At 33.4% G+C, this 16627-nt stretch overlaps 1 protein-coding gene across 1 annotated transcript in view; it reads left to right on the top strand.

Moving 5' to 3' along the window:
* The first annotated feature begins 806 nt into the window (after nucleotides 1–806).
* The window catches only part of LOC149897454 (facilitated trehalose transporter Tret1-like), a 32435-nt gene continuing 16614 nt past the window's right edge, over nucleotides 807–16627 (top strand). The window contains exons 1-2 of the mRNA XM_090116459.1: nucleotides 807–1124; nucleotides 11557–11762. Of these exons, the coding sequence (XP_089972585.1) occupies nucleotides 1046–1124; nucleotides 11557–11762 (285 nt within the window). The 5' untranslated portion in view covers nucleotides 807–1045. The remainder of the gene's footprint in view (nucleotides 1125–11556; nucleotides 11763–16627) is intronic.

Genomic DNA, 16627 nt, shown 5'->3' on the forward strand with positions numbered 1-16627 from the left:
TCAAAGCCTATTATTTGTTTTGAATTTGAATTTAACTTTTTATGAAATAATGTTTCGGTAGTTCCTAAGATAATTCTTTGTTGTGGATATACAATCGAATTTAAACTCTTTGTCGTTTAATTTTAAAGTATTGTTTCAGCAAGCATGTTTATCAAAGATATGTTTTATCTTTTTCAGACTGATAAAAGTTTTATCTCAGCGATTTTTGTTTGTGATTAAATGGATTTGACTACTAAATAAGAAAAGTACTTAATTGTCTACTAGCATATATTATTTGATTTTTTATGTATGTTACACTGTTATAGAAATAATGAAAATAAAATGAACATTTTAACAACGACTATCTATACGACTTTTGCACTGAAACGTGAGGTGAAGAGATTCTTTTTGACCAAAGGGTGGTCGTTTAAAGCTAAATAAAAAAAGACGTGTGTCACTCGGGGACTGCCGCGGTAAAGCTATTGCATGCTATGCCTTCAAGCCACACCTCCGCGCCCGTCGGAGTGGGGAGCGTGAGGTTTTTCGTTACTAAATTTCTGGATTCGGTCCCCGCGCTTAAGGCCCGCGATAGAAGCTACGCAATAGCTTAAAAAATATTCACCATTCTCTTTCATTTTAAACAATTAATTATACCTGTATACGAGTTAAATATATTTATTTTTTCATAAGTTTTTTTAACGACGTAATAGTTTAAAAGTGCTTCTATGAGCAGTCTCATTGATTGAATGTAAACGCAGCATAATCTTAACAACTAGCGCCAGTAGCTAATCAGTGCAAACGAGGCACAATGTAAAATCATTCCTCAGTCAACAGACGAGTCTCCTCTCACGTACAGTGTGTTTATTCCATTTATTACTCACAATTTAAATCTATTCATCTTTTATTACACTTAGTAAATATTTAAATTAGTTCACGATATAAAATGTGCCTTAACTCAATAAACATACGGTTTATTTCACAGTGTTGTGTAACACATTTAAATGTATGTGATAAGTAATAAGAAGGTTCAGTCGTTTTTTTGTTTTTGTTAAAATAACTTGTTAAAATGGTTTATACAATTACGAAGTGTGAAAACGTGGAAGAAAAGAGGTGCTCTTGGAAGGAGTTTTTCTTGCCTTTTGTTGGTATGATTCGTTTTTCTTTTTTGTTGTTTTTTTTAGTTCTTTAATGTTTGTTATTTTAGGAAGTGCAACTAGAAGTGTTTATAGAGTATTAACATGTAGATGGAAATGTGTTTTTTTTTTAGTTTGTTTTGAATTATTAAGCATGGTTTTCAATAGATCATCTATATTTATTTGATTTAATAGTGTACTTTTTAATCAACTCTCACTGTCCAAAAGACTGAATCGTTTGAAATTAATTTTAGCTCAAAGAAAGGTTCGAGAAACTTTTGTTTCTTTTGTTGACGAAGCAACACTTTTATGAAATAGAGATGAAATCACATGTGAATTAGCCACAGCATGAAAATCTTAAGTGCGAGTAGAATCAGAGGAAAAAGTAGTATGTAAATAAAAAGATATAAACATACACGCAACATAATTCCGTCCCAGTTTTAGTAATGTAATGATGTAAATATTAGGCAATGTTCTTTTGATAAAAACTTGAATTTACTTTCTTTATCAATGAATAATTATAACTTTTTAAGTATTTTACCTATTAGTCTTAATGAATATATGCAAAAAAAATGTTTGCGTTGTACTAGTGTACACACGTAAGAAGTGAAACTTCTTTATGACCTTATTTTTCTAAAAGTAATTTACTATATGCAACTTTACAGAAGTACGTCGAATCAAAGATGGCGCGTAACGAAAAAATGTTACACTACATTTTTTTCCAACCCTGATAAGTTTCACTTCAAAAATTCTTAGTTTATGCTAAATAATATACTTTGGCAAACTCTACAAAGCAATGTGGCAAGTTTTTATGATTTTAAGATATTGAGATTTCAGGGAAAAAGTAACGTTTGCGTTTAAACCAGAGATAGGTAATATTATGATACTGGTTCAAACTACGACTAAAGCAATCTCTCCAATCGAGACATCCATCAAACCATATTTTAAACTTTGATAAACTTAAATTTTTATACTTTTAATAATAACAGCCTATAAGGTATATAGGAAAATAAAGGATAAAAGAAAATTTGTATCAAGAATGAACGCGATATCTTGTATTATGTAAGATCTGATGCAGAGGTTAATGACCTAGTCAGTAAGGTCTAAAAGAAAAATACAATGATATCTAGTGTCTGAAATATCGTATTTAATAATAATTTTATATTTAACTAGCATTCCGCCCGCGGCTTTGCCCGCATAGTTAAAGGAAATCCCGCATAGTTCTTGTTCCCGTTGGTTTTCCGTGATAAAAACTATCCTACTTTCTGAGGTCTCAAACTATACTTGTATCAAATTTCATCCAAATCAGTTCAGTGTTTGAGACGTGAAGAAGAGATAGACAGACAAAAGAGTTACTGTCGCATAATTTATGACATTTAGTCAGGATTTTGATAATTGCTAATTTTATCGATAATTATTAATTATTTAATTACTTAAGCTAATGACATCATTATACAAACTAATTAACATTTAAACATTAAACTAGGTTTCCACCCACGGTTTCTCTTGCGTACATTATTCCAAATTGTAGAAAATTTCTGTTTGTTTATGTTTAAAATTTTAATTTTAGAACTTACCCTATATAACACATATTCACAACTTAACACAAATCCACTCTCATATTTACACATAAAAATTAATCATACATATTATAATAATTTTATTTATTTATCTAATAGATTTAAACATACTTTTACATACCAATTTGTAGAAATTTTCTATTTGTTTTTGTTTACAATTTACAAGTTAAAACTTACCCCTTATTACACATATTCACAGTTTTATACAAATCCAAACTTATATTTACACTTAAAAACTAATCATAAATCTCATACATATTTAACTTATCGACCTAATTTGACTCCAGTTTTTAATATTAAAGTGTTGTTCGATCAATTATCAATTATTCATAACTCCATAATTTTGCATAACCATGTTTACTTCCGATCTTTAAAAGGTTTCTCTCCGCTGATTTACTCTGTTCGTGCGCAATGGACATTGACCTTGACGACATTTTTTAGAACTGCCCGCGAGACTTTTAATATTTTTTGTAACGATCTTGCATTTCTTTGTCGCGAATTTTTAATTAGTTATTACTCGTATATTATAATAAAAGCCGTGTTAGTAATCAATATGTTTTACATTACCGAGTTATTTGTTTCTATTGTAATTAAAGTTTTAATTGATCATATAGTTGCATTTATTAAGATCGTTTGTTATTTTGTTTATTTCATTCTATTTCAATGGCTTCCAGAAATAAGGATATAATTATTTATTATCAAAACGCTCGTGGTTTACGTACTAAATTACCGGAGTTGCACAGAAACATTTTGTTGAACAATTATGATCTAATTATAATCACAGAAAGTTGGTTATGCGACGGAATCTTAGACTCGGAAATTTGCGATTCTCGCTACGAGGTTTTTAGATGCGATAGAGAACACAATAGGAAAGGCGGTGGCGTATTAATCTGCATTAAAAGAAATTACAACGCTCTCATCACTCAAAATGTTCAGTGTGGTAATGTAGAAAGTGTATGGCTCTCAATGTCGTGTGAGACGTTTGAGGGTAAGGTGGATCTTCACATTGTTGCCGCTTACCTGCCTCCTTCGTCAGATCTGCCTAATCTCTTAAGATCTCTCAGTTCTACGTTGCTTTCAATTTATGACAATTACCCCAATGATAATTATTTAGTTATTGGTGATTTTAATTTACCATTTATTTCTTGGGTGGATAGATTTAACTACAACATTAACAATTATTGCAATTCAGATCTTTTAGAAGCCACTTTGGGTTTTTTAAATCTAACTAATTTAATGGGTATGGGTCAGTTTAACAATACACCTAACTGTTGTGGAAATATTTTGGATCTAGTTTTTTCTAATTTAAGTATTAACTGTCAGGGCATTACTTCTAATTTCTTAATCAACATGGATAGATATCATAGTCCACTATTCATTACAATTTACGACATTAATAATAAGCCGTTACGACCGCAGTTTGGTAGAATAAAAAAGTTTTTTAAAGCGGATTACGATGCTATCAACTTAGAATTATGGAAATTTAACTGGGATGAAATTTTAAATTCTGGTTCAGTTGATGATGCTACCAGTAATTTTTATACTATTTTAAGCTCATTAATAGATAGATACGTGCCTTCAGTTCGTATTTCTTCGCGTCGGCGTTATCCTAAATGGTACACTCCGGCTTTAATAAATATCATAAAAGAAAAATTTAAATTTCACTCTAAATGGAAAAAATTCAAGAATCCTATCGATTATTCAACCTTTTCACTACTCAGAGCTAGAGTAAAAGAATTAAAAGTAGAAGCACACTCAAATTATCTCTTACGATGTCAAAATTCTATTAAATCTTCTCCTAAGGAATTTTGGACTTATATCAAGAACAAACGTATGAATTCTAGCTATCCATGTTGTATGTCTTATCGTGGACATATGTTAACTTCGGGAAAAGATATGTGTTCGGCATTTAGCGATTTCTTTCAATCTGTTTTTCGACCAGATGTTTCTTCTGATCTTGTGAATCCTATTGTTGAGTCAAATCTTGCCGACTGTATTTGTTCTATATTGATTACTGACAAGGAAATAAAAGCATTATTCAGAGAGCTTGATGGTCGGAAGGGTGCTGGGTCTGATGGAATACCTGCAATTTTTGTCAAAAAATGTCAGTCTAGTTTAGTTATACCCTTACGTTTACTCTTCCAGCGTTCTTTAAACGAAGGAGTCTTTCCTAAATGCTGGAAGGAAGCTTTAATCATACCCATACACAAAAAAGAATCTAAAAATGAAATAACGAATTATAGAGGTATATCTTTACTTAACATATTTGCGAAAATGTTAGAAAAAATTGTACATAAACACTTATATAGCTCAACAATTAATTGCATCCCTTCCAACCAACATGGCTTTGTTAAGTCGCGTAATGTCACAACGAATTTATTAGAATTAACACAATTTGTGAATAGTAGCATGAATGAAGGAGTGCAGGTGGACGTGCTTTATACGGATTTTGAGAAAGCATTCGATAGAGTCAGTTATAATATATTAATTCGCAAGCTATACGCGGTTGGCATCAGAGGGAATCTCCTTAGGTGGTTGGAATCGTACATTCGAAATCGTAGTCAGTCTGTTATCTTGGGAGGCTATAGATCTGACTTTGTTGATGTCACTTCCGGAGTCCCCCAAGGCTCGCACCTCGGTCCCTTATTGTACAACATTTATTTATTTGATATTGATACTTGTTTCAAAAATTCAAAATTTCTGCTTTATGCAGATGACAAGAAAATTTTTAGAAAAATTTCAACTCCTCAGGACTGCCTCTTGCTTCAGGACGATCTTAATAGGCTTACCAATTATTATAAATTAAACAAAATATCAGTAAACACAAATAAATGCCAAAAAATAACCTTTTCTCGAAATAAGGCTACTAAAATTATATGTTTTGACTATAAAATTAGCAACGAAATTATTCCATCCGTTACGTCAGTAAGGGACCTAGGTGTGATCCTCGACGACAAACTTAGTTACCGCATGCACATTGAATTAATATCTCAAAAAGCCTACAAAAATTTAGGATTTGTTTTGAGGCAAGCGGAACCCTTTGATGATTCTGCATGTTTGAAAGTTTTGTACTACGCGTATGTACGTAGTATTCTTGAGTTTGCCAGCGTTATTTGGCGTCCAAGTTATAAATGTCATATAACTAAATTGGAAAAGCTTCAAAAGGTATTTGTAAATAGAATGAAATATAAAAATAAACAACATGATTTAACCTATTCACAAGCTTGCTCTCACTATAAAATCAATACCTTGGAGGATCGTAGAGATGTAATCGACCTTATGTTATTGTATGATATTGTTAATAATAACTTTGATTTTCCTGTTGCTTTAGAATACTTACAATATCGTGCGCCATCACAACGTACTCGTCATACGCCTCTCTTTAATGTCCCAGCAACCTCTACTAATTACCTCAAACATTCACCCTTTCTGAGAATTCCGAATAATTATAATAATAAATTCTCCTTGGCAGATCCCTTTCAATTATCTCGCTCTAAGTTTAAAAAACTAATACTACAGCTTATTGACCAAAATTTGTAAAGAAATTCACAAACAACACACACACACACACACACACACACACTCACACTCACACACACTTACAATCGCACTTGTACTCACTCATGTTTATTGTTACCTTTTTATTTAACTATAATTATATATAATATATAATATAGGGTTTGTAATTGTTAATATCGTTCTTTATCTTTATACTTTGCTCACTCACAGTATTATGTATTGTTATTGGTGTACCTTTTAATTGGCGTATTGAATTGTTAATGTAATACCTAGTGTAAGTTTAGCTGTAAGGTACCTTTACATAAATAAATAAATAAATAAAATAAAATTATACGTTATTTTCGTACAAATATTGATGAGTAGATGATCAGCATTAAGCTTTATAATACTATAGGATCTTCGTGGCTTTGCTTGCGATTTCCCGGTATAAAAATGAATCTGTTCTAATAATGTAAAGCTAGTAAATTTTTCTGCTGAGAAGAATTATCAAAATAGGTTTAGTTGATTTGGAGTGTATTTAGAGAATAAGTACAAGAAATCTTTCATTTTTATTTATTTGTATTATTCGTAGACGGTAGATAGATATCATGCCCGTTCGTAGTGCCCAGAATAAATAAAACAAAATGAAGAATGAAAAACATATATTAGGTACCTACCAAAACAAGTATTCCACACTTTTTTTTATAATTAGCAGAAAAATATAATTCTTGCAGATACAATTAATGTATATATAGTTATATTAAACTAGCTTTCCGCCCGCGGCTTCGCCCGCGCAGTCAAAGAAAAACCCGCATAGTTCCCGTTCCCGTGGGATTTCCGGGATTGCGTCATTTTCCCGGGATAAAAAGTAGCCTATGTCCTTTCTCGGGTATCAAAATATCTCCATACCAAATTTTATGAAAATTGGTTCAGCAGTTTAGGCGTGATTGAGTAACAGACAGAGTTACTTTCGCATTTATAATATTAATAGTATGGATTTCAAAATCAATATACAATAATAAGATACATTACCGAAATACCCTGACATAAGCAAAGTTCTCTTCCAGACGCTACATCTAGATTGATCTTAATTTGTCAACAAAGGTCGAACAACAATTATTGACGATGTCATGCTCATATGACAAACGTTTTGTAAAGGAAATTTCCTTAATAATTTAGTATTTATACTAAATATATGGATGCTTTTAGAAATTAAAGATTGTAACGGATTTTAAACGCGATTTATTCATTATACTTTCATCTTGACGTTATAAAGATGCTTTCCAAAAGATTTATTATATGTAAACTATAGGTTTTAACCAGTTTTAACTTTTCAAATAGGGATGTATGTTGTATATGCATTTGTAGGTTTGGGGTTGCAAATTGATTGATTTTTATTGAGTTATCGACTGTATTTTTATTATTCTGTGTTTGAAATGCATCTTATGGGCCTTAGACAAAGTAACAATTAAAAAACGATAGCGAAGTTAGAAAAGGCAAAAATGTATGGGATCAGGGATTGACATACGCCGCGTTAGATCACGTGGTCTATCTAATGTCAATCCCATACATTTTTGCCTTTTCTAACTTCGTTATCGTTTTTTAATTGTTATTTTGTCTAATAGTCCATTGAATGAGTCCCTCCAAGGGGGGTCTAGAGTGCGTGAGTTAGTAACGTAAGATGTTTCTTCGGAAACATGTCAAGAGTCCCTAGGTAATAAACATACTAAAACCCCGGGACACTAGGAGGAGCCCCGGAGTGGGGGGAGGGGGGAAATGGGTCCATTTTTTCATTTTTCGCTTAAATCTCAAAAACGGTACATGTTAGAGAAAAACTTTCAAGGAAAAGTTGAAAGGCCATAAAATTATCTACAAGTTGTACCTAAATCATTTTTTCCTATATCCTACCGTTTCTGAGTTATACGCAGTAAAAAATGATTTTGGCTCAAACAATTTCCCCATACTACACATCAATCGATCAAAAAATATTTCTTTCTTCCAAAAAACTCAAATGTGCAACTTGTGACCGGTACTGATAGATTGCTCTTAATTAGGTCTATAATTGGTAAAATAAACACATTCCTCCATGGAAGCCTTTAGGAGGAATCGATTGTCAAAATATTATATTAGGGTAGTTTGAGTTAATGAACTTGATCTTTTTATTTTTTTCTTCCAAAAAACTCAAAAGTGCAACTTGTGACCGGTACAGATAAATTGCTCATAATTAGGTCTATCATTGATAAAAATACTAAATTCCACCTCGGAGGCGTTTACGGGGAATTGAATTTTATTGGGGTAGTTACGATACTTGAACTTTTTTTTTTTTCTTCGAAAAAACTCAAAAGTGCAACTTGTGACCGACACCGATAGATTGCTCATAATTAGGTCTATCATTGATAAAAAAACCAGATTCCACCATGGAGGCGTTTAGGAGGTATTGAATTTTATTAGGGTAGTTACGATACTTGAACTTTTTAACTAACTACACTAATAAAATTCAATTCCCCGTAAACGCCTCCATGGTGGAATCTGGTTTTTTTATCAATGATAGACCAAATTATGAGCAATCTATCGGTACCGGTCACAAGTTGCACTTTTGAGTTTTTTGGAAGAAAAAAAATAAAAAGTTCAAGTATCGTAACTACCCTAATAAAATTCAATTCCCCGTAAACGCCTCCGTGGTGGAATCTAGTATTTTTATCAATGATAGACCTAATTATGAGCAATCTATCTGTAACGGTCACAAGTTGCACTTTTGAGTTTTTTGGAAGAAAAAAATAAAAAGATCAAGTTCAGTAACTCAAACTGCCCTAATATAATATTTTGACAATCGATTCCTCCTAAAGGCTTCCATGGAGGAATGTGTTTATTTTACCAATTATAGACCTAATTATGAGCAATCTATCAGTACCGGTCACAAGTTGCACATTTGAGTTTTTTGGAAGAAAAAAATAAAAAGATCAAGTTCAGTAACTCAAACTACCCTAATATAATATTTTAACAATCGATTCCTCCTAAAGGCTTCCATGGAGGAATGTGTTTATTTTACCAATTATAGACCTAATTAAGAGTAATCTATCAGTACCTGTCACAAGTTGCACTTTTGAGTTTTTTGGAAGAAAAAAATAAAAAGATCAAGTTCAGTAACTACCCTAATCAAAATTCAATTCCCCGTAAACGCCTCCGTCGTGGAATCTGGTATTTTTATCAATGATAGACCTAATTATGAGCAATCTATCTGTAACGGTCACAAGTTGCACTTTTGAGTTTTTTGGAAGAAAAAAATAAAAAGATCAAGTTCAGTAACTCAAAATGCCCTAATATAATATTTTGACAATCGATTCCTCCTAAAGGCTTCCATGGAGGAATGTGTTTATTTTACCAATTATAGACCTAATTAAGAGCAATCTATCAGTACCGGTCACAAGTTGCACATTTGAGTTCTTTGGAAGAAAGAAATATTTTTTGATCGATTGATGTGTAGTATGGGGAAATTGTTTGAGCGAAAATCATTTTTTACTGCGTATAACTCAGAAACGGTAGGATATAGGAAAAAATGATTTAGGTACAACTTGTAGTTAATTTTATGGCCTTTCAACTTTTCCTTGAAAGTTTTTCTCTAACATGTACCGTTTTTGAGATTTAAGCGAAAAATGAAAAAATGGACCCATTTCCCCCCTCCCCCCACTCCGGGGCTCCTCCTAGTGTCCCGGGGTTTTAGTATGTTTATTACCTAGGGACTCTTGACATGTTTCCGAAAAAACATCTTACGTTACTAACTCACGCACTCTAGAACTTTTTATTCAATGGACTATAAGGCCCCTTGGTCTAATAATTACGATTTTATAGTTGAATTTAACGACATTATATTGAAAGGAACGTATTGTCGTCCAATGTTAGTAGTAGGTATTGTAAAAAGGAAAGCTCTCCTTCGATATAGAGTCAAGATCTCGGAAAACTTATCTAACTTAAAGTGCAAAGTTTATTTTTGTAAAAAAAAATAATAGCACGCACTTGTCAATTTTTAACTTTTAATATGTCCTTATTTAAGTAATACTTTTTAAAGTGAGTGCTTTATATCTAAATAACTTCATGTGTGTAAATTACAAGAAACTACATGACCGATTCTAAATCTTCCTTCACCACCTGTAGAGAAATTTGTACAAGGTGGACCAAAAGAAGTCATCCGATGTTGTTTGGCTCTCATTTTTTTTCTAAATTAAAAACTTCGATTCTGTTTTTTGATTATGTTTATTTGAACCTTTAAAATTTTATTGGTTAAGTCGAGAAGATGATATCGGCCAAATGGGCGCCGTCACAATTGATTGCCATACGGGCTCGTTTTATGGCATTTCTCATCACTTCAGCGAGAACTTCGGGCGACAAATTCTCGCACTCGTGTCTAATGTTGTCCTTGAGGGCTTCCAAGGTCTCAGCCTTGTTCATGTAAACAAAAAAACCCCACAAAAAAGTCTGGAACGGTTAAATCGGGCGATCTTTCGGGCCAGTGCAAATCGCTAAAACGAGAGATGAGGCGACCCGGGAAAGCCGCCCTCAGAATATCGGTTGTGGCTCGCGCAGTGTGTGCCGTTGCTCCGTCCTGTTGGAACCTCATATTCTCCAGTCCTAATTCGTCCAATTGCGGCAGAAAAAAACTCAGTCAACATGGCTCTATAGCGTGCACCGTGCCCGTAGCATGTTTCCGGCGACAGCGGCGATATTCTCGGCAGAACGGGTGCTCCGGGGCCGGCCACTCTTGGCAACGTCTCGTGTGGTCCCATACTCTTCAAGGTTGGTGGCCAAACGGCGCAGTGTTTGCGCAGTCAGTGTCGGACGGCCGGGGAATCGGCGACGAATTGTTACGCAAAAAAGTTGACAGGATTATTCCAAGTTAATGGGTACTGTATCGCTCCATGGCTTGTTCACTTGTATTCTACATCTGTCCAGTACACAAATGTCAAAACAGATTTGACATTGGCGGCCATTTGCAAAAATGAGAGCATCTTCCAATAGGGTGATTTCTTTTGGCCCACCTTGTATATATGCTTTACTATCTTCGTTTTTATCCTGAGTCAATCACGGAGTCAGGACCAGTATTGACTACTAAGTTTTTACTAATTATGTTATCTTTTTCGACTATGAATGAATGGATGAATACATTTTACAAACTTAACAATATTATAATATAACAATGCACAGTGGGCGGCCTTATCGCTGGCAGCGATCTCTACTAGACAACCCAGAAAAGACGAGGAAAATAAATAAGCTCTACTATCGTAGAGCTGCGACGAGCAGTTACCATTATATAATCGTTTTTTCTTCCCGAGACAAATATTAGCAGCTTATGACTGAACCTTTATTTCCAGTGAGTCTGCCCCTCATAACCCATGGGATAGAGAGCAACAACCTCACCATCACATCCCACTCCGGCCATTTCACACAGCACTATGGGGTACCACTCAGCACCACTATGCTGTTGTTAGGGTCAGGTGTCTCTGCGCCAGTGCTGTGCGCCACTGTGGACAAACTGGGGCGAAAGTTTGGGATATATATCATTATTTTGTTGCAAGGGGTAAGTAGCAATTGCTTTGAGATTTATTAGCCTAGGTCTAAAGATAGGGCGAACTATTAATCTACTTACTAGCTGTGCGCGGTTTTACCCGTGGAAAAGCAAGCATTTCTAGATATGTGTTATTTTGAATGAAAAGCTACAACACTGCCAATTATCATAAAAAATAATGTGGTTTGTGCGAGAAAGAATAACATACATACATATTATAATACTAGGCGTGCTCCGCGGGGTTTGATCTTAGCGAGATGATTTACAGCCTTAACACCGAAAGAATTTTTCAAATCGGACCAGTGGTTCCCGGGATTAGTGCGTTCAAACAAACAAACAGATTTATAATATTAGTAAAGATTAGTCATCACAGGGCATCCTAAGGTTTCATCAATAATTTTGTATTTAAATATAAGGTCACGATAACCAATGAGTAGCTTTTTATTTCTACCTCCTTGTCCTACATAATATGTAAATAGAGCTCCAATAAATGTTATTCACTACTCTGACCAAATGCGTAGCAGATGTTATACGTAGTGGGATCGTTTCTGATCTTGAAAATACTAGTTTTCTCATCATTATTTCCTTCGCTGATTGAAGTAGTTTGATGTGGAAATAAGCTCAAAAGTCTGTTTATTTTTTCACGCTAGTCGTCTCGCCTTGAATTTGAATTGATCATTGTTCTCAGATGGATTTAGATCAATTAAAATTTAAAATATAATATATAGTTACTCATACATAGGGCGTATTCAGAAAGAAAGCTTGAAACTTATAAGCGCTTATCGGCGCTTATAAGCGCTGGTAACCCGCGCAGGAAAATATATGAATATGCGCTTATAAGCGCTGATCGGCGCCGACAAGTTTGTTGAAACTTGTTGAAACTTGTCGGCGCTTATAAGCGCATGTTCATATATTTTCCTGCGCGGGTTACCAGCGCTTATAAGCGCCGATAAGCGCCTATAAGCGCTTATAAGTTTCAAGCTTTCTTTCTGAATACGCCCGATATGAAAATAGTCGTAGTCCTTGGAATATTAGTCGTTAGTACTTAAAATCGTTACAAAGTTTGAATGGGTGTCAACTGCAAAAAAAAAATTGATTAGAAAAAATTTATGAATAGATTCGTCTGAAATTACAAAAGTGCATTAAGCATATTGCATAAAGCATATTGCATTGTATCTGTTTCCTTGTGTATAAGAAAATTCTTAATTTTTAACAACAAAAGAAAAATCGGTTTAATTTAACGATTCAACCGGGTATCACGAGGAAAAAAATAGAATACATTAAAAGTCTGTGTAAAATAAACTGTTTGTTACATTTGACTGATTTTTCAAATGATGAAAATATAAATAATCTAAGTCGAATACACACAGCTTATGACGAATCCACCTAAATCATATACAGCACTAAGAAGCTTGATTGGAAATTCAGCCTGCTGCATGGAAGGAAATGGATGCATTAATCTGATGTTTCCAAACCAATAAGCACCAAGTTAACTAGAGATGTTTTGATTATGTCGTGACGGTAGTTTAACAGTTTTGCTTATATTTGAAAATAAATTAAAGGACAAAAAAGAGCGTGTGTGCCGAGCTCACGTATCAGAAGTGAAACTTCTTTGGCAAGATTCAAAGATACTAAAATCGTGGCCTTACGCCATGACGTGATCGTATTGCCATGACGCGACCTTAAAGTTTACTCTTAACGAGCCTAAAGAAGTTTCACTTCAAAATATATATCGTGGGGCGGGAATAGAATTTTCTTTCGAATCGTCTCTTCCTTTGCCGTAGTGAAGCAGCTCCAACAATCTGCTTTCTTCTAGTCTTTAAAAAAATATGTTAAATTAATAACTACATTAAATAAATAGGTAAATAAATAGATGTTTATTTCAAACATAATATCCATATATCTAAATAACAGCTTCTCAAATATACAATACATGCAACAATATTTATAAATAAAAAATTGAATAGGTTATAAAAATAAAGACATATTTTGTTTGTTTTAAAAGAGAGTAGAGACACTGTAAATGCTCACCCTGTAGTAGTTTCATTCACGTGAAGGACTTTGACCTAGATTGATCAGAATGTTTTTCAATAACAATTCAATGAATCTAGCTTTTATCAGCTGCATGAAATTCAATAGAAAGAAATGTTAATTCTTATAAATGTTATAGATGAATCTTAAGGTGCGTACAGATTATACAGGGTGTAATCGTTAAGTGTGCACAGGCGATTATTCCGTAACTATTACAGATATCAAAAAACTTTAAACTGATATCGAAAGTACTTAACCTAATGAGTAAAATGGCCAAAATAAATTTTTAAAAATAATACGAGAAATATCTAAAAAATTAACTTTAAACCCTCCCATACATTTAGTATGAGATATGAATATCCCATGTACATGGGTTGATCCAAAAGTAATGATAATCAATATTAAACAAGGTCATTACAGTTAAAATAATTATGTATTTCTCTAGATAGTCTTCTAACTAGATAATATACTTCGATATTTTTTTTTTCTTAACTTAGAAAAAAAAACTTTGATTTCATCTACAAAAACCCCTCAAAATCGGCCATCACTTCGCTGTCGTCTTAAAATTTCTTGTATCGACGGTGTTTCTTGTGCCGAGGTAAGAGATAGAATTAACTAGGAGCTAGATCTTACAAACAGGGTGGGTGTTCAAGCATTTTCAATGCCGATTTTTGATTGGCAGCCATCGCAACTGACGCTTTGTGATCTGGTGCGTTGTCTTGGTGAACCAACATTCAAGACTGAAGTTTGCCATGTCTCTTTTTCTTACTAACCTACCCGCAATCTTTTAATTTGGTCTGTGTAGTAAGAGCCCTGTGTAGTAGTGGCTACCTTCTTAAAATATTCCACATTTCTTCAGCGTCCCAAAAAACTACGGCTTTAATCTATCCCACTAATTTTCACTTTGAAAATCTTCACCGTCACTTTGGAAGCTCGCATCCAGGCCATTGATTGTTTCTTGGTTTCAGCATAAACATGGTGTACCCAGGTAACGCCCATGGTCACAAATCGTGACAAAAAATTATCCTGATCTCATTAAAAATTTATAAATTCACCCTCTAAATGTCGAATCGTTGTTTCTTCTTTTCGTCGGGAAACATTCTGGCTCGCACTGTTCACATTAAAATTAATGTTAATACTTGGAAACGTGGCCTGTAGATATAATTTTTTTGTGATAACTTAGTGATTACATGAGCAAGCATAAAACATTTATTTTATATTTTTATGTGCACAGGAAATACCCAATTATCATTACTTTTGGATCAACCTATACATTTAATATGAAAGATTTTAGCTTTTTTTTGTTTTTTTTTGGTTTTCTGCTTTAATTACTTCGCAAATTTGGAGGGAAGTTCATTTAGAAACTGTAAATAGACCTCCTCATTGTATTGCACAATAAGGACGTCACTTCGAAAATCTACTATGAATACAAAATGTATGGGAAATAAATTGTATGGGAGCGTTTAATGTAACATTTTTGGTTATTTCTCGTTTTATTTTTAAAAATTTATTATGGCCATTTTACTCATTAGGTTAAGTACTTTCGATATCAGTTTAAAGTTTTTTGATATCTGCAATAGTTACGGAATAATCGCTTGTGCACACTTAACGATTACACCCTGTATAACATTGTGTTATATATCACTACAAAATGTACAGAAAAATTGTTAAGTATAACAATATTACATTGTTTTATAACATTTTTCAGTACATTTTGACGTTTTATATCACAATGTTATAACACAATGCTATATAATCTGTACGCACCTTTACTTCCTTCCTACTAATATTATAAATGCGAAAGTTTGTGAGGATGGATGTGTATGTGTGTGTTTGTTACTCTTTCACGCAAATACTAATGAACCGATTACAATGAAATTAAGCACACATATAGAGGGTCACTTGGATTAACAGATAGAATAGGTTTTATCCCGGAAATCCCACGGGGACGGGAACTATGCGGGTTTTTCTTTGAAACGCGGGCGAAGCCGCGGGCGGAAAGCTATTAATGTTATAATGAGAGTCCAAAATTCAAAAGAAGCAATAAACATAAGGTTTTAGCTTTAAGAATAATTTAAAAAATATATTACAGTAAATATTTAATTTATTAAAGTGCTTAAACTTTATAACTTATTTACAAAAGAATCAGCGAAATAAAAATATCATTTGAACAGTTTGCTTTGATTGAGACTACTAATGGCATGATTAATGAAATTAATATTTCATTAATAATAATTAATATAAAATTATTACGCTTAAAAAGTGTTTTACTTATAAATAACTAGTTGTGCTGCGTAGTTTCGCCCGCGGACAAAATAGCGAGAAAAATCAAGTACCTATATATAATTGTGGTAGTACATAAGCTACATCACTGACAAGTTTTACCAAAATCAGTTCAGAGGTTTCCCCGTGAAAAATAACAACGGTACGTTCGTATCTACAAAGATCCATACTTGCAAACTTTCGCATTTATAATAATAATAGGATAATACAAGCGGTCCGCCCTGCCTTCGTCCGTGGTACATGCATAGCATATAGCAATCAGGAATTAAATATGGCGAAATAATTTTTGAAATCAGTGCTTTCTGCACTGATTTCAAAAATCATTTTCAAATTAACGCGTTCAAAACATCACTTTTATAATATTATTAGTATAGATTATTTTTCCGACCCAAATATCGACCAATAGAATTGCACCATTCGACGTCACGTGGTACAACCTACATGGTATTATACTGATAATTTTTTGAAAATTTTCTCTGGTCGTTGACGTCAAACTGACAGGTTGAATTCAATTGTGAAATTATTGGCCGACATTTGGGACGGAAAAATAATCCCCCGAATAC

This window comes from Colias eurytheme, chromosome 25 (genome assembly GCF_061535395.1).
Source record: "Colias eurytheme isolate Ceu_HAF_F1 chromosome 25, ilColEury1 Martin Lab GWU primary, whole genome shotgun sequence".
Lineage (NCBI taxonomy): Eukaryota > Metazoa > Arthropoda > Insecta > Lepidoptera > Pieridae > Colias > Colias eurytheme.